This window comes from Arvicola amphibius, chromosome 6, assembly GCF_903992535.2.
Source record: "Arvicola amphibius chromosome 6, mArvAmp1.2, whole genome shotgun sequence".
Classification (NCBI taxonomy): Eukaryota; Metazoa; Chordata; class Mammalia; order Rodentia; family Cricetidae; genus Arvicola; species Arvicola amphibius.
The window spans coordinates 149,641,549-149,660,814 of NC_052052.2; the positions used below are offsets into that span (position 1 = coordinate 149,641,549).

The 19,266-nt window shown below is 43.8% G+C and overlaps 1 protein-coding gene across 1 annotated transcript in view; it reads right to left on the reverse strand.

Moving 5' to 3' along the window:
- The window catches only part of Sptlc1 (serine palmitoyltransferase long chain base subunit 1), a 45,459-nt gene that overhangs the window by 12,076 nt on the left and 14,117 nt on the right, over positions 1–19,266 (reverse strand). The window contains exons 6-8 of the mRNA XM_038334494.1: positions 9,779–9,911; positions 4,396–4,525; positions 1,338–1,427 (exon numbers count right to left, since the gene is read on the reverse strand). Coding sequence (XP_038190422.1) covers positions 1,338–1,427; positions 4,396–4,525; positions 9,779–9,911 — 353 coding nt within the window. The remainder of the gene's footprint in view (positions 1–1,337; positions 1,428–4,395; positions 4,526–9,778; positions 9,912–19,266) is intronic.

The window sequence follows — 19,266 nt, forward strand, 5'->3', positions numbered from 1 at the left end:
TCAATTAAACACTTGTCAGACTACATATAAGACTTCCTGGGAAGTATAGTGTTTTTTTCTCAGTAGTTATTTTACTTTGGATTTGCAGAAATGTTTGAATGTAAAAAGTTCTATTATATTTATTATTATGGTTCATTCTTCTGTTTTCCTCTTACTTTTTTTTATTAATTTACTTTTAAGAGAGGGATCTCACTCAGTAACACAGGCTAGCCTTTCATGCTGAACAGGGTGGCCTAAAGACTTGATCCTCCCGTCTGAGTCTGTTCAGTGCTAGAACACAGGCATTGCAGGCGGGCAGAGGCATGGACGGCTTGTTCTTCTCTGTCATTGGGCATAGAAGAAAATCTTTTACCTTCTAGTGTTTTAGATGTGTACTTATCTGTATTTTGTTCTGAGAATCTTTTTTTTAAAAAAAATACAGAAGCTGGAGGTGGATATGATCAAGACACATTGTAGACATGTATTATTATTATTATTATTATATATAATAATATAATAATAATAATAATAATAATAATAATAATTTGTTTGTTCCAGACAGGGTTTCTCTGTGTAGCTCTGGCTGTCCTGGAAGTCACTCTGCACAGCAGGCTGGCCTCAAACTCAGAGATCCGCCTGCCTCTGCCTCCTGAGTGCTGGGATTAAAGGTGAGCACCACTGTGCACACTGTTGCAGGAGATTTGTTTATACTTCGTGAGGCTGTATCTGTGTTTTGCCTCACCTCCTAAGGCACCTGATTGGTTTAATAAAGAGTTGAATGGCAGCAGCTAGGCAGGAGAGAGTAGGTGGGACTTTCGGGCAGAGGGAGGAATTCAGGATGGATCTAGGTGTGCAGCAAATGCCAGGGAGACACGAAGTAAACTGGACATACAAAATGGAGGAGAGGTAAAAAGCCACTTGGCAGAATGTAGACCAATAGAAGCAGGTTTAATTTAAGTTATTAGAACTAGTTGGGGACAAGCCTATGCTAAAGGCCAAGCTTTCATAATTAATAACAAATCCCCACGTCATTATTTGGGGGCTGGCGACCCAAAAGGAAAGTCTGACAACGACACATCATACTTTTATTATTTTTTTATAAATATTTCTTATTTATTTGTGCATGTGTGTGCATGCCATAGCTTGTGTGTGGAGTTGGAGCACAGCTCTCATGAGTCAATTCTCTTATTCCACCCTGTGGGTTCTGGGGATCAAACTCAGGTCAGGCAAAACGCGAGCACCTTCCTTTGCTGCGCAACCTTGTGTCCCAGGTATCACGCTTTAAATATGATTACAGATGAAAGGCCTAACTGTCAGGTAATCAGCACACTAAAATAAGGACTAACGGGGCTGCTCACCAGTTCCGGAAGAGGACAGATGGTTCCGGTGTTCATATACAATCCTTCCACGACAATAAAACGCCGAGTCACACGGGCCTTCCGAGGATTCTTTAAGAAACAAGACATCTTAACTGTCGTAACTCCAAATAGAAATTGTTACTCCCAAGAGCTTGCACCTCATAAAGGGTTTATTTAAAAGGGGGGGAAGGCCATAATGAATTCAAACTCGGCTCTTGCGATCCTATTATTTTGACAGAAACACTGTGAGAAGAAGCAGCTTTCTTTCCTCAGAAGATTTTAGCTGACAGTGTCAGCGAGGTGACCTCACACACCACTGGAGGTGCCCGAACAATATTAAACAATGTCCCAGTTGGGGACGGTTGGGAGAAAGCCCAGGGAAATTAATGATGAAGCACAGACTCCAGAATGAAAACATTAAAAATTACACAGTTAGGATTTACACATTTCAGTGTAAAAGGAGAAAGAATTACAAATGAATGAAAACCATTGTTACCACCACCACCACCACCACCACAGGTGTGGCCTGAGGAGCGGGGAGAGGCAAGGGTGGTGCAAGTGTAGTGGGAGGTTGATAATAGTATGGGAGGGGCATAGCAAGTGTGCGCACACGCGTGTGTACGCACACATGTGAGTTATACTACTGTATTTTCCTCTGTGTGCTGGTAATCTCTAACCTTCCTCACCCATCAAAATATAACGAACTCCTTGTTTGCATTGCCTGCTCAGTGAGTCAGGTAAAATCCAAATGTGACCTTGTCTGATCAAATACAAGGTGGTAGACTAGAGCAGCCTAATTCAATTCAGACACTATGTGTCTTCCTCCTCCTTGTGTCCAGAAGGCCATGAGTCTATCACACCTAAGAACCTGAAGATGCTGCAGGTGTGACAGGCTGGAAAACCAGAGTTAGAACTCATCCCCACATTCCTACTCAAAGATTTCTTACTTGTGCTCCAATCACTAATTACAACAATGCTATGGGGCCTTTCAGGACCAGCAGCTGCTGTCTGCATAGAAGCACTTCTGCTCTGCTGAGACACATCACAGAGGTTGCCGGTCTCCCGCGACTCGTCACTGAATGCTGCGGCTCACAGAATTTCTAGATGGCAGTATGAACCTGTCAGAATCACTGGTGGAAAGAGGACACCTGCATGCCAACATGCAGCATCCTGACATCTCCTTTGAAAAGATATCTTGTTTCCTTAGTTTTGGCAGGGCTTCTTTATACACACACTAGTTAAGTGTCCTACCAATTCAAGTACCTGCTTAGGATTTCCAAATATTCAATGGAAGAGACTTAGGACGAGCAAAAGTATACATGGAAGCTACTAAAGATTAGTCGTTCTATGCAATGATAGCTTGTCTTTCTTTTGAATATTTATGTGTGTATCACTTTTTCAAAATCAGGATTTTACTGTAGTAATTTTAGAATCGTATTTTAAAAAATACTACCTTATGATCATTTCTCAGTTTTACTTAAAAGTTTTACTTTGTTTTGTCTGCATATATGCATGTGCATGTGTGTGCAATGTCCACAGGTCAGAAGAAGGTGGCATGAGACACCTAGAACTGGAGTCACAATGCTGGAAAATGAGCCTGGATCTTCTGGAACGGCAGTAAGTACTCTTAACCACGGAGGCATCTCTCCAGCTTGTGACAACACGGCTTTGCTGGAGACATCCCCTCTGGGAGCATACTGCCTCCTGTCCATGCTCAGTGCTGGAAGCAAGCTGCTGCCTTCATTTTGCTTTTCACATCACATTGTTAGTACGTGCCAATCTTTGACATGAGTTCTACTTATATTCTAAAGACAGCATCTCAAGAAGAATTTTCTAAAATTAAATGTGAAGTTATTTAACAGCATACTCCTGGCAGAAAAATGAGGTATAAATTAATTAGTAAAAATGTGAAATTAAATTTCTAAGATACATAATTAGCTTTCTGATTGTTACCCACAGGAGCTCCATAGATTATCTTATGGGAAACACACATGAAACGTGAGCATGACAGCATCTAGATCCAGCACACTGACTCTGTAGTCACTTTCCAAACCAGTGTTTATTCTGGTGGTTGGGATCGAGTGTTTAATCAGACTAAGGTCATCTTTCTAGTCTGCTGAAAGAATTAAATCTGTGAGACAGCCTCAATTTCAGAATTTCTTTAGCTTTTTCTTAATCGTGTAAATATGGAATACTGGCTGATACTATTCTGAGCACTCAATGGTGAGTTCATCATATTCAATATGATAATGTGCATATTCGCCAAGTATCTATCACGCAGGCTGACTCCTAAACAAAGACGACAGAATCCTGAGTGAATAACCCAAATGTTTAGGAAACTCTAAATACAAAAATCAAAGAAGGCAGTAAGCATTTTCATCAGTTACTCTAGTTATGAATGAGCTGTTGGGGCAAAGTCCACTTGAAAGGGGGCTTGAGATGTGACAACCAGGCTCCCAGGACAGGCCACACATCACGAGGTCCTGCTGCAGAGCCACACAGCACCACCACCTCGGCCTTTCCTACCCACACTGCCCTGAAGGTAAGTCAACATCCTCCCATGATGCTTTGAACACATTTCCTCTGTGCAGCTCTCCAATCATGCCAGGGAGACACGGCCTAATCACTACCACTAGGCATATCAAGGCTCCCAGGCACCCCCTCTTCAGGGAGGCTGTTCCCCACAGGCAGCAGCTGTCTGGAGCTTCAGGAGGGCTTAAGATTTGATAAAATAAGTAAGAATATTCTGAATTTAATCTATGCACCTCCTTACAGCCTTGGTGTGTTCCAGAGCTCCTTCACAGAACTCAGAGTATTGCGTCTCCTCAAGGGCAAGCTGCTGCTCTTCCCTCGGCCCCCATAGAAAGTCGCCTCAACCGCCTCCCCCAAATATGACAAGGCTCTCCAACCTGAAATACATTAATAAGCAGGAACACCCTTACTTAGTATCCAAATGTGATCCGCAGGCCAGTTTTCAGTGACAAATTACCATTTCATCTATAATTTAGCTGCTTAGGAAGTACAAAGAGCTGCACAACGCTCTTCAAAAGGATCGTACCTTTTGATCTTCAATCTCCTGTTCTTTTAGCAGTCGCTCCAGGTCAGCTACATCATTATGCTTAAACAACTTAATGTCACTGCGTGATGCCTGTAATCCTTTCTGGATAGCAAAGCAGGCCGCACTGTCCCTGCAAGGGGGAGAGGCACCAAATTGGGGTTAAAGAGCCTTGTCAACGTTCTCAGAAGAAGAATGCCTGCTTTTGTATGTCAACCTGCCGTCGACCAGCCTCCAATTGTTACCTGAAACACAACACACAGAGTGTGTTTGAGCACTCACAGCCACTGATTGCTCTTCACCCTGCAAGTCCTTTCCACATGGCTACTTAAAACAGCTAGCCGCATCATGACCTCTCTGAAACCAGGATGCATGCTGTGGCTGGCATCTGAGCTTACTCACATGCTCCTCTTTCTAAGAACTTTGCAGAACGCTGGTGACCTCACCATCAGTGGCATCTCTGCTTACCCGGCTGATGCATCACTGGCAGTCAGCTGGAAGCACAGCTTCTGGGCAATAAGCACGTGACTACAGACAAGGGCACAAGGAACGGTCTAAGCTCACTCACACCAGCTGGGGCCGAGTGAAGGGTTATTGTAATGGAACTCTGCATCCCTCCTAGGTACACAAACTTCTTATCAACAGGGTAACAATGAGGCACCTCCACATTCTCCTCTTAGGTGAGGAAACTCAAGGGAAATCAAGATTGCCACTACCACCCAGCAGCAATGAAGAAATTCTGACACCCTTAGGTGTCCAGGCTGAAGTATGGACCAGCACTGAACGTGCCTGGCATTTGGAATGACATAGTAGTCTCCCACTTCCCATTTCCCATGTGTCAGAGAAAGCTGACCCTAACAGACGGTTCCACAACACTGCCACCTGCAAAGGCCATGTTCCAGAAACACAACCAAGTTAGAAGGGGGAAAAAAATCTCACAACGTTTTAAGTTTAGAATTCTGTGGTGGGCCATATTTACAGCTACCTTGGGTACTTGTGGCCTGTGGCCAGCAGGCTGGACAGCCAGTACGGACCGGAGGCACATAACATAAAGCCGGGGTCCAGCTGGGGATCAAGCCCATCAAGTGTTACTACTGAGAAAACAGGGCCAAAGATGACCTAGCGGTGAACTCAAAGCAGCCAGGATAAAAATGAGCAGTCACCAACACAACTAAAACAAGGGACTAAAACAGAAAGCTGAGCAAAACAGAAGCTACAGAGAGTCCTCTCCTATGGAGGAAGCGTTCTGAAACACCAGCGAGATGCAGAGCGGACAAGAGGGAAAGGACCGGGGAACAGAGAGACAATGAAATGCGTCAGTGTGCGCTAGAGAGACAGAGAAACAGACAGCAAAGAAGAGAGCAGAGCTCCAAGGACTCGGGGGGTGGAGGGATAAAACAACCTAACATTCGTGTCAGTGAGTCATGGGAGAAAGACACTAGAACAGCTAACTGACACAAACAAGCTGGCTAAAACCCCTACTACTAATGCCCCCACCACCACCAAAAAGACTTAAACCTACAGGTTAAAGACAGTGAGCAAAACTCAAACAGGTAAGGTCAAATGAAGAGTCACGGGGGTACAGTGAAACCCCAAGTCTCTGCAGGCTCTCAAGGCTGTCAAATGCATGCACAATCCAACTTGGTGCCAGACACTCAGCATATGTCTAGATGGCCAAAGGATAGCCGTCACCCATTACAGCGTGGTACAAGACTCCATTCATGGAGGAACAACAAGAAAAGCAGAGACACGACTTTGAAGTATCAAATGGGACACATATAATACAGGAAAGTCATTAACTCCCTCCACCCAATGCCCCTCTTCAGGACTAAGGACAGAGATTTCCCTGGTAGCAGGAGCCCACATCACCTTTAGTCTAGAGCAGTTGTGTTCTTGTGTGTCCCCAGAGATGTGCAGGTTTGGGGCCTTATGGTGTCACATAGCTTGGCACTGCTGATGGCACAAGTGCAGCACAGGAGGTAGAGTGCATCTGTCTACAATAACTCTGCCACGGTGGACGGAATCCTGTAGTTATGCCAGTGACTAAGAGGACAAGATGCCCGGGCCTAGAGACTCCTGATTCATCCCTAACCTACCAACTATGAATTTGAGATGAACTTGGGCTTGGATCGCCCTCTAGTGTTCAAAGAGTAGTGCTACATCAGCCCACTTCAGGTAAGCCTGGTCTTGGGGATCACAATACTCATTCTAGAAAGAGAGGCACCAGCAAAGTCAGTTTGAAAAGATGAGTCATGACTCCTTCAGTGCCAGCTGATGTTTCACACCAACAGCATCAAGAACCTTCAATAAACTAAGACCTCGGGGTGGGAATACCGCCTCAGCCATTAAGAGCACTGTGACTTTGCAGAGGAGCTGAGTTCAATTCTTAACAGTACATGGTGCCTAGTGACCACCCTTAACTCGAGTTCCAAGGGATATGATGTCCTTTTCTGACCTCTGTGGACACTGCACACACATGGTGTGCACATAAATACATGAACATATACACACTAAATAGAAATCTTAAAACAAACAAACAAATAAGGGGCTGGAGAAATGGCTCAGAGGTTAAGAGCACTGACTGTTTTTCCAGAGGTCCTGAGTTCAATTCCCAGCAACTACATGGAGGTTCACAACTATCTGTAATGAGATCTGGTGCCCTCTTCTAGTCTGTAGGTACACATGCAGACAGAAAACTGTATGCATAATAAATAAATCTTTAAAAACAAACAACAACAACAAAAATCTCACCCCCCCGCCCCGAACTCACTACATCATAACAAGGTTCCAGAAACTGACCACACTGTAATCAGTATTGGAGAAACTACAAGAGGACTCAGGGGAAGACTCACAGGAGGACTCACAGGAGGACTCAGAACAACTGTTCTAAGGAAAGCCAAGGAGCTCAGAGGAAGCACAGATAAACCACTCAGTACTATAATATGGGCACCTGAGAAGAGGAAACAAACTCACAGAACTCTTTGAGCAACAAAACAAAGCAAACAAACAAAAAAAAAAATCCCACACACAAAGTGAAAAAAAATTGGTAGAAGGTATCAACATCAGGAATGGTCAAATACAAGAAGGAATTACTGAGTTTAGGGACAGACTATTTGCAAACGGTTATCTGCAGGGAAAAGTGAGGTGTGATGAAGGTAGCTCACAGGAGCTTTGGAATAGCCTTAAAAACCAAATAGGTATGCCAATGGGGGGTGGGGTGGGATAGGCTGGCGGAAAAAAGGATCCGAGAATGCCACCAGGATAGAGGACTTCCCAAAGAGATGGCCACCAAAGCACAGGTCTAGGAAAGCCAACGGTCATGGCGAAACAAATGACTGGAGTCAAGACTTGCTGGAAGCACATCGCAAAGAGGTAAAAGTGAGATCCTCAAGGCCTCTCAGTCTCGGGCAGAATTTGCTACAGAAACTTTACTGCCAGGATAGAGTAGTGCAGGTCTTCAATTAGAAGGAGAAACTAAACACCCAGAAACTTCCAATAAAGAATTCTCTATACAGCCAAGCTATCATTTAGAAATGAAGGGGAGGGGCTGGAGACTGGCTCAGTGGCCAAGAGCACTGGATACATTTCCAGAGGACATGGGTTTGATTCCCGGCACCCACATGGCTGTTCACAACTGTCTATAACTCCAGTCCCAAGGCATCTGGCACCCTCACACAGACATGCATGTAGGCAAAACACAAGTAACACATAAAACAAAAATAAATTAGTTTAAAAAAAGGAAATGAAATGAAGGTGAAGTCTCAAAAAAAAAAAAAACAAAACTGAACAAACAAACAAAAAGACTGAACTTCTCAGGACGGATCTTTTTTTTTTTTTTTGACAGGTGGTGGTGACGCACACCTTTAACCCAGCACTGAGGAGGCAGAGGCAGGCAGATCTCTGTAAGTTTGAGGACAGCCTAGTCTGCAGAGCAAGTTCTAGAACAGGCAGAACTATATAGAGAAACTCTTATCTCAAACCCAAAGGAAAAGAAGAGAAGGTAAAGAAGGGATGAGAAGGTGACGGGGATGGAGATGACCCCAGATAAGCAGAGCAGAAAGGATCCATGTCACCCAGATCTCCTGAAAGAATTCTAAAGGGAGGGGCTCTGCACAGGGACAGAGATGCTAACATTGTAAACAATGAGTGCAAACCACTCATTATCTTCAGAATAATTTTAAACCAGAACAAAAAACCCTGAAATAATAACTATTTTAGTAGGCTGAAATAGTCAACACAGAAAGATGCAAATATGATACCCCAAAAATGGAAATAAGGATTGGAGAGACGGTCCAGTGTTAAAGTGCTTGCTTGTGGACTGGAGTTTGGATTTCCAGAACACATGGAAATGCCACCTGTAAAGAGAGTGTCCCAGACCAGGTTGGCTAGCGAGACTAGTTGTATCAGTGACATCTGGGTTTGACTGAGAGGCCCTGGCTCATTGAAGAAGTAGAAGAACAACCCAGAGTAATTGCAAACATCAACCTAGGAACTTCAAATACAAGCATACACAGAAACGGAAAAAAGAAACATTTAAATGCGAGGAAGGAATACAAGGGCAGTTTCCTTACTGGTTTATTTTTGTTTCGGTCTTATGTTTATGATGTTTAAGTTGAAATCATTTGAAAACAGCTTATATTAATGAAGAGATGTTTTTGTAAACCTCATGGTAAATGCAAAGATGCTTGAAATTGTTGACATAATCTGCATGGTTGGCAGCTTTCCCTTCACAATGAACAGCCACACCATGCGTCTGGGAATTCACCTGAGTTTGTGCAAAAGACTTATTCCATTTTATTTTATGTGCATGCATGTTTGTCTGATCAGACATATGTATATAATGTGTGCCTGGTATCCAAGGACGTCAGGAGAGGGTATCATATACCTTGGAGCTGGAGTTACAGACAGTTGTAAGCTGGTATGTGGATGCTGAGAACCAACCTGGGTCCCCTGCGACAGTAGCCACTGCTCTTAAACACTGAGCCATTGCCCCTGCCTCAGCTCCTACATCCTTAATAAGCAGAGACCTGGAGAGTAAGAAGTGATGAGGAGCGGATGACTTTGCCAGGCACAGTAAGCAATGTGAGGCTGTGATCATGACTCAGGGCATGACAGGGCCACAGAGCTGACAGGGAAGGAGATGGCAAGCCTCATTTGGATATCAACAGAAACAATCATGGTGCCAGGAGAGTGGCTAAATCACCGTCAAGCACCTTTTGGTGAGGGTCTTATAGCTTTGGGCCTGGGAAACCAAACAGTTAAAAACCAAACCAAAACAAAGAACCCCAGACGATTCCTTCTCCTTTTAGGAGGTAATTTCCCATGCCTGGCAGCACAGTGCTGCTTCAGAAGGAATCTGGATAGAAGGGTGGGTGAAGGCACTTACACGAAAACAATGTCCCCTCTTTTAGAGTACGCAGGAATGGCACTGGCTATGGTGGAAAATCCATAAGAGTAAATGATGGCTTCTTCGGTCCTCATAAATTTTGCAAGGCGCTCTTCCAAATCCAGATGGACATCTATTTTACAGAAAAAGTAAAATAGCTAATCTTATAATTCTTTTTCCTTTACTAACAAAAGAAAAGAAGCACTTTAATAGTTTAATTACTGCCTCTTTCACCTTATAGATAAAATGGAATTTTAAGAATATTTGTTATTTATGTCTGTGTTTTTGCCACAGCCCACGTGTGGAGGTCAGAGGGCAACTTTTGAGACTTCGCTGTCTCCATCCAACAGTTTAGTTCCGGGGATCAAACTCAGGTCTTCAGGATCGATAGAAAGTGTTTTGCCTACTGACCCATTTCACCAGTCCCTAAAATGGAATTAGAAGCAACAACAACAAATCCACAAAAACCTCTAGATTAAAATAATTCTGGACCCAGAGTTCTTCTGAGACATGTGAGCTGAAAGCAGTTCCCTGTCTCTACGCATGGCAAATGGAGACCTCAGTTTAGCTACAAGAAGCCGGGAGAGCTGATCGCACTGCCCTGGAGCAGTGACAGACCACGAAGCAGGGCCTTTGCCTCCTACCCTCTGCGGTGGGAATCCCACACCCCTGATTTTACTTACCTTACCCACTTCAGCTTCCCTTGACCACTTTACTGAGGCTTTACCACTTACACAAGCGGCCCTCACACTTTAACAAAAAGACCTTTACACACTCTGCACCAAGACACACTCAAGTGGCCTCTTCTCTCACAGTCCAGGCTAGCGCTCAGATGTGGCAATGCCACCCCCAAGTACACCAGGGAATTCACATTCACAGTACTGACAGAAATAGGGCTCTTGTGTAGCAGCAGCTTAAGAATGCTGGTCTAAGTTCACAGAACCACAGAGGGTATGTATAAAGGACCAGCGGGCACAGGAAAGGGAAGTAGAGGAGACCGCTATGGATGGGTGGGGTGTGCTGGGACAGGAGGCTGAGGGAGGTGATACAGGTTAAGACAGCAAAGATGAAGGGTCACTTGTATGGAAACCTAATACAGTAGAAGCTTCCTAAAATATATACATATATGAAGGTCATCTAAATGAAACTGCCAAATAATGGGAAAGACAGAGTCCCAACTGGCTATTTCTTATCACCAAAATAAGCTTCCAGCACCAGGTTTGGGTTACATCTAATTGAGTTGTTGGCAAAAGGGATCCCATGGGAATCCTCAAACAATCCAGGCTGTTGCCAAGACAATCTGACTGGAAGGCCCACTGCTGAAGACACCACCTACACAACTCACTGAACATAAAGACGTCTAACTGGCGCCTACATAGAGAGCCTCGATCCCCATCTTCTAGCATCTTTGGTATAAGAAGGTACTCTGCACACCACCAAAGGAGAATCTTAAACACCAAGCCAGCTGCAAACCTCTGATCTACAACCCTGTCCTACCTATAAGATGTACTAGGGCACTGCTAACACAAAGCTTGTGGGAATAAACCAACCAATACCTGACTGGACTGAGGCCCACTCCACAAGATGGGACCCATATCCAACACCACTTAGGGGATCAAAAACCAGACATTCTGCTATACCCACAGATCAGTACCTTGCTCAGTGATCATTAGAAAAGCTTTCTCCTACAGCATATGGGAACACATACAGAGACCCACATGATGGCTATTCTAGGTTGTCAACTTGACTACATCCGGAATGAACTACAAGTATTCGTTCCATGGGAGGGAACACCCGTGAGAGACTGATTGTTTCTGTTTGGTTTGAAGTAGGTGAATGCACTTCTAGTATTGCCCTTTGCCACACCTTTAACCAGGGCCACACCTTCTGCCAGAAACCTTCACAAGGACATGGAAGAGGGAAGCATTTACTTGCTGTGTCCTTGCCCTGGCCTTGCTAGTACAGCCATTCCTTCACTGGCATCGGAACCCACTTCTTTGGGATTCCAGCATATACTGAAATGAAGACCAGACAAGGCATCCAGCCTCATGGACTGACCAACAGTTGAATTGTTCACAGCCAGCCATTGTTGGATTAGCTGGACAACAGTCCTAAGTCATTCCAATTTCTATATGCATTCTGTAAGTTCCACTACTCTAGACAACCCTGACTAATAGAATCCACAAGCAGGCATCATAAGGAGTCAGAGACCTTAGAACACTCAGCTCTAAATGAGGTGTCTCTAGAAAATCTGTCCCCTCAGGGCTCAGCAAACCCCAGGGAGGAGGAGACAGAAAGAATCTAAGAACCAGAGGGGACAGAGGACACCAAGAAAACAAGGCTTCTAAATCAACCTGAACAAAGTTCATATGAACTCACAGAAACTGAAGCAGCAAGCACAGGGCCAGCATGGGTCTGCACCAGGTTGTCTACATATATATTACGACTTCCAGTTTAGTGTTTCCTGAGTGTGCGAATAAGCAAGTCTCTGATTTTTGTGCCTTCTCTTGGGCTCTTTTCCTTCTGTTTGTTTGTCTTCTCCAACTCTAATGTGTTAGTTTTGCTTTATCTTACTCTATTTTATTTTACCATTAAATAATAAAAGTCTTTTTTAAAAAAAAAAAAGTTTTGGTTTGTTTTTGGAGACAGGGTTTCACTGCATAGCCCTGGCTGTCCTGGAACTTAACTCTGTAACCAGGCTGGCCTCATATTCACAGATCTACCTGTCTTTGCCTCCTGAATGTTAGGGTTAAAGTGTCACACTGCCTGGCATCTGTTTGTTTTCCTATGAGAGACAGAAAGGGAGTGGATCCACATGGGATGGCAAACTGTAATCAAATGTATTACATGAGTAAATAAAAAGGGGGAAAGAATGCTGGTATAACAGCAGAAAATGTAATACTGAACTGACATATTTACTCACTGACATATTTAGTCAATCATGGCTCCTTAACGGCTTTCAAAACACAGTTGGAGCCCTTAACATGTGCTCCAGAGAAGGACAACAGCCTTCGGAGACAGCCTGCCACCAACTGGCTCAGTCTTAGAGCTTCAAGGTCACTTTAAAATGAGGCATTCTGAGGAGAGAACTGGCAATGTGAGCACCCTTTCCCATCTCACCACAGTGGGCTCACACCTGGAGGACCAGATCGGCTTCACCACATGCTATGTGCAAGGAGCACTCAGCTCAGGGAGGGAAGCTGGTTCTGGCTCCTGAACACTAAGGGAGGAATCAGGGGCAAGAAGGGGAGTACAGGCAGATCCCAAAGCAGTGGAGGAAGGAATCAGGGTGTGTCCACAGAGAATACTCTGGGTAATGACCAGAACAAGACTCTTCCAAGTGAAGGATGGCAGGGAGTGCCAGTGGCAGATCCCAGATCAGCTAGATTCCTTAAAAGGTGCTAGACTTGTGAAAATAAACAGCAGCTCCCATTTCAAGCAAGTGGTGAGGCAGCATGCTTCTGCCCACTTTTTGGTCACAATAGCACTGTAAGGAACATGCACTGCCAACTGCCACAGTCAAAGCACAACTATCAGTCCCTTACATCAACTGTAAATAAATGTGGCTTCACAGGACTATGCCTAAGTTCATCAGCAAGTCGTAGACTCAGGACATTAACCCCATACAGAGCCTAAGGCAGGGGGCTGCCCAGCTTCTAGAGAAATGTCACTGGAGAAAGGCTTCAGGAAAACAATGGCTAGAAAGAGGAATGCTATGAGGACTTAATAGCCGGTCACCCCCAAGCTACTGAGCACAGATGAGTCTGAGACATCTTCCTTCCCTTCTCTAGGGTCCCCAGCATCATGGCCTGTGCCTCTCAAGTCCAGGAAAAAGACCCCTGTAACTATAGCCCTGCTTCTGGCTGGGAGTCTACCATAACTTTCAGGGTTTAGCTGGTAGGTGGACAGTGTAGGCCACCAGACCAGGGTTGACAGCTCTCATTTCTGATCTCCATTTCAGAACACAATGCAGGCTGTCACACTGATGTGTGAGTCCCCTCTGCATGCTGTGAATACATTTTATTGCCATTGGTTAATAAAGAAACTGCTTTCGGGCAATGGCTTAACAGAGTAAAGCTAGGCAGGAAAACTAAACTGAATGCTGGAAGAAAAGAAGGTGGAATCAGGAGAAGTCATGTAGCTGCCCACAGGAGACAGACACCTCCACTGGAGGCTGCCGAAATTTTGCAAGTAGGCCACAACCTTCTGGTGATGCACAGATTAATGGAGATGGGTTAGTTTAGGATATAAGAGCTAGCTAAAAACATGCTTAAGCTATTGGCCAAACAGTATTGCAAATAATAGTTTCTGTGTGATTATTTCAAATCTGAGCGAACTCTACCAACATCACACCATGCTTTGGAGGCAGATGCAATATTTTTACTGACTTTGAAAGGAATTACTACCGATTATTATGTAGGCTTCTTAGCTCTCCAGACTCTTGTTCTGGTGAGGGATAAGACTGAAAAGCTGGACTTACCAGGGCTTTAGAAGAACCTCGGCTACTGGAAAGTGTGTCAGAGCAACCTCATCACTGTGTACATGGAAGGCCACGCACACAGCTGCAGGAGAGTACACTCATCACTGTGTACACGGAAGACCACGCACACAGCTGCAGGAGAGCACGCTCATCACTGTGTACACTGAAGGCCACACACACAGCTGCAGGAGAGCACGCTCATCACTGTGTACACTGAAGGCCACACACACAGCTGCAGGAGAGCACGCTCATCACTGTGTATACTGAATGGCACACACATACAGATGCTGTGGTCTGGGATAGAGAATCTGAGTAATAAACTGATGTCTAGTTCCCAAAGTTTCAGAAACCACAGTCTTTCCTTCTATCTAACAACACAGATTTTGGCTGGTGTCAGTCCTGCAGAGCAGGTTCTGTGATGGGTCAACAGGGGTAAGTGCAGAACTCGTTTCTCTTGATGTGAGCCTGTGGGTGAACTCTTCCCCACCCAAGGGAGGGAGGCAGCAGGAAAAACCACCAAGGGCATTTCTGTGACTACTGATGGCACTGACTTCTAAGTACAGATCCACCCAGGCCAGTGAGGCCCCAACTATGCATGGAGTAAAACCCAAGCACTACAGTTTCTAACTCACATCTGCAGAGAAGAGACCAGCACTGAGAGGTCTGTGTCCCCTACTCCCTAAAGATTCTGATGCTTCAAGGTACTCCAGACCTCCAAGAAACTAAGACAGAAGGTCCAACTACTGAGCTATCCAAAGAGCTCATGATGCAACCAGAACCCTGGGAGGTTCAGGCTGGGCACTCATCATTGGGTGTACATTCAGACAACTCTGAGACTGTTCCACACCTGCAATGTCTCCAATGACAAACATGACTAAGAGCCACGCCTTCCTCAAGGGACTTCTGGGAGGACAATCATTTAGCATGAATAAAACACTCAGAACAGTGTTGAGCACCAAAGTCTAGGAAGAAGCTTTTATTTCAGAAAAGAAAAGTCCCGTTATCCCTTATCTTCCAACAAAGTCACATGAATTGATAGCAGTTAAAGTTTATCTTCTGTAGGGTCACTTGTCCAGCCTCATTTACAGTGAGGAAACAGCAACCCCCATGGTTGTTTTCAAAGGAACGACTAGAAAGCAACCAACTTCACAATAGTTCAAATTCAATTTGCCATATTTTCTGTTAAGAACTTTGTATTTTTGTGTAAATACTATTCTTTTCCCTGTTTTTTCCCCCTAGCTGTCCGGGAACTGGCTCTGTAGACCAGGTTCACTTTGAACTCACAAAGATCCACCTGCCTCTGCCTCCTGAGTGCTGCAATTAAAGGTATGCACCACCACTGTCCATCCTAATAACTACTATTCTTTAAAAAATATTCCAGGGCAACCGAGAAAGCTCAGCAGGTAAAGGTACCTGCTGCTAGCCTGATGACCTGAGTTTGAGCCCCAGGATGCACATGGTGGAGGGCAGAACTGACTCCTGCAAGTGCTTCCTAACCTCCTACAGGGTGTGGCACACACCAGAGAAGATATTAGCTTGTCCACTTAGCAGACCGAGGCAAGAAACCTCAAATTAAGGCCAACCTGAACAACTTAGTAAGATCTGCCTCAAAATAAAACTACAGAAAAGGGTGGGTACAGCGTTCACTGGCACAGCGCATGCCCGGCACTTGCAAGGCCCTGGAGTTTAAGTCATAGCAACTCACATGTGCATGCACTTACGCACGCACACACAATTTTTCCTAAAAGTAAAAACAGCAGCACTTCTGTATTCAAATGTCATGAAGAATGTTTCATATCCAGAACACCGTGGGATTCTTACTGAGATGCTCTAAGCTACAAGCCTGAGGACTGCTCCCCACACCTACAAAACCACTGTCTTATGAATGAAGTAAAGCAGCAGCCGATCTAGGAGTCAGAAGAGTGTGTGATCTTCCGGGCCCCAGCCGCAGCCCAGTTGACTAGTCTCACATACAAAAAAGGAATGAATGAAGGAAGGCACGGAATGTTCACTGCTGAGCACGCCACATAATGATGCCTTTTGGTCAGGGCAAGACCAAGAAGCCAGTGAGGATTACGTGTCAATACAGCTTCTGTGTACCCAAACAGGAAAGCACTGGAACAAATAGTCACAGCCCACCCTCCTGAACACACAGGACCTGACTACCCCAGAGGGAGACGAGGTTCTGAGCTCTAAACCATAAATAAGCGGGAGGGAAAGAGTCCACTCATGACTTTCTATTTACTTGTAAACCACAATTAACAACATACATAGCTGTACAAAGTAGCAGATAACTTGTGTAATCTGTAAACATGATATGTGTGTTGTGAGGGTGGCCACTGCAAGAACTCTGTGTTCAGTTCCCTCTGCCCGTCTTCTGGGAAGAAGGCCACGTTTATTCTAAAAACAGACAAACTTTAGCTTAATCACTGCTCCACTGTTTGTCTGTATTAATCATCTAACAGATATGTTATGACAATGATAAAAAAAAGAGCATTAAAAAGCAAACAAACTTATTTTGCATGTGTGTGGGGGGGGTAGAGGTGTACCATGGTGCATGTGTCATGGTCAGAGGATGACTTAAAAGAGTCAGCTCTTTCTTCCTACCATGTATGTTCTAGGACTCTACCTCAGGCCTTGGGGCTGGGCAGCCGTGCCTTTACCCACTGAGCCATCTTGCAGGCCTGGGAAGATATTTGAGCAAGCAAAGTTACTTCTGGTAAAAGTACAGTAGCTTGTTATGGATTAATCTTTTTGTACACTGTGAAGATGTGTCTTTGTCAAAGCACCTTCTGATTGGTTCAACAAAAGAGCTGACTGGCCAATAGCTAGGCAGTTAGAAGTTAGTTGGGACCTGTGGATTTAAAGAGATCACAGGGAAGGAGGGTGCAGTCATGAGCAGTCACCAGTCGAAGACAGAGGAGGCAGGAGATGCACATTCTGTGCTGAAAAACAGAACTGCTGCATGGCAGAGTGTACATAAGAAATATGGGTTAGTTTAAACTGAAAGAGCTAGTTAGCAACAACTCTAAGCCATCAACTGGGCATTTATAAATAATAATAAGTCTCTGTGTGGTTATTGGGGGGAGCTGGCAGTCCCAACAAAAAACTTGGCCTACAAGTGGAACACAAATTTCCACATAAAACCAGAGAAAGCTTAAAAAAAGGTTCCAAACACACAAAAATGGAGCCAAATGTGGCTTTCTAGTCTCACAGTGTCATGGCAGCTGCAGTACAGAGACGAGTTTCCCAGCAGCTGCCTATGGGATGGAGTCAGCCATTGGCTCCCTTGCACTGGCACCATGCACTAAGCCTAGTCCCACCGGTGGCTGACACAGCAGTTCAAGATTCATCTCATGATCAGAAAACAATACAGATGCTCAAAAAAGACAGATCCAGACAAAAGAAATGTCTAAACAGGTCACACTGTGTTTAAAAAGGTTCAGAGGCTTTGCAGAGAAAAGAGAAAGGACATAGACAGTCATAGAAAAAAAACAATTTAAAAATAATAAAGTCCTTAAGAAACGAGTAAAGTAATTACAGAGAAAAAAGAGCCAGATAAAAATGGAAACTACACAGGGAGCCTGGATATCATATGGTATTGTGTTGTCTTTGGATTTTTTTGATTGCTGATGAACAAATGATAGCTGCTGAGAGACAACGATTGTGAAGGGTTCTGGTTTAAACCAGAAATTTAAAAATGTCTTGACTTCAAAATGGAAGTCAAAAGATGTGTTGCTTTGGGGAAGAGGTAGTGCTTCTGTTCCCACAGAAAACAAAAGACTGTGAATTCATTCAAGGTTAAAGATGATCAGGTTTGATAGAGGAAAACCCCCTGAAAACCCTGGCTACAGACATAAAGAAATAAATCTAGAAAAACTACAAGACACGTATCCTACTCGGGCATAAAACAACAACAACAACAATAACAACAACAAATCATCTTTGGCTAACTTGTGTACAACACACAGTCATACTTGTATTAATGCAGATATGTATGTTACCTTTAAAAGTTTATGTATTTTCAGAACAAGGGTAGCAGACATCAATAAAATCAGAAGGTGCAGGTGATCCAACATCTCAAAATCACCTTCCTTGCAGTTTCCTCAACGTTCTATATCCAGAACAGCTTCAAGACTGCTAGGTGACATGATCCAGCCTCACAGACTACTCTAGCCAAGACTTGACCATAATCCTGATTTTTTTTCCAGGTTCCCCCAAAACTCCAGCACCACCAAACAGCATGAAGTAGTCTAGGGAAAAACAATGCCTACATTCCCAAAAGATGGGTTATGGCTGTTTGTTGTCATGGGGGGGAGGGTGTTTACAAGTTGTTATTGATCATGGACCAAAAAAAAAAAAAAAAAAAAAAAAAAAAAAACCAAAAACACCTAAACAGAAAAGTTAGCTACAAGGATCACTTAATGAAAGAAAAAAGGGGATAGATATAGAAATGATGAGATAAAAGGGTAGATTATTTAATCTACTTTAATTCAAAAATAAATATTAATCTCAAAAATCTTTTACATTGGTATGAATTTTGTTTATTGGTATAAATTTAAAGTTATTTTGCTTACTGTATGGATATTTCTACTCTTTTTGGGGGTAAGCTGCTTCTGTAGCTCACTTAAAAATGTATAATTAAGAAATACAGGTTAGTAGTTAGCTACCTATAATAAACTTTTATTAGGTGTGTTTTAAAGGTTAAAGAGATATACTTAGATGGTCTTCAAACATGACAAAGACTTATAGAATATGGCATTTAAAATGTTTTAATAACAAGTTTTTTTTGACAGTGAGACACACCTGCTCCTTGTAGCACAAATTTACTTCAGAAAAGATGAAAGGCACTGAAGAAACTCCATATGGAGTTTGTTTTCTATATGGCAAAAGTTAGCCATTTAGGCAACAAAACTGCCCTCGCCTCAAGTGCTAAGAGTATACTGTCCAAACTGGACCAGAAGGACGCAAAAGAAAGTGACTGCCAACACTGCCAAGACAAGGTAGA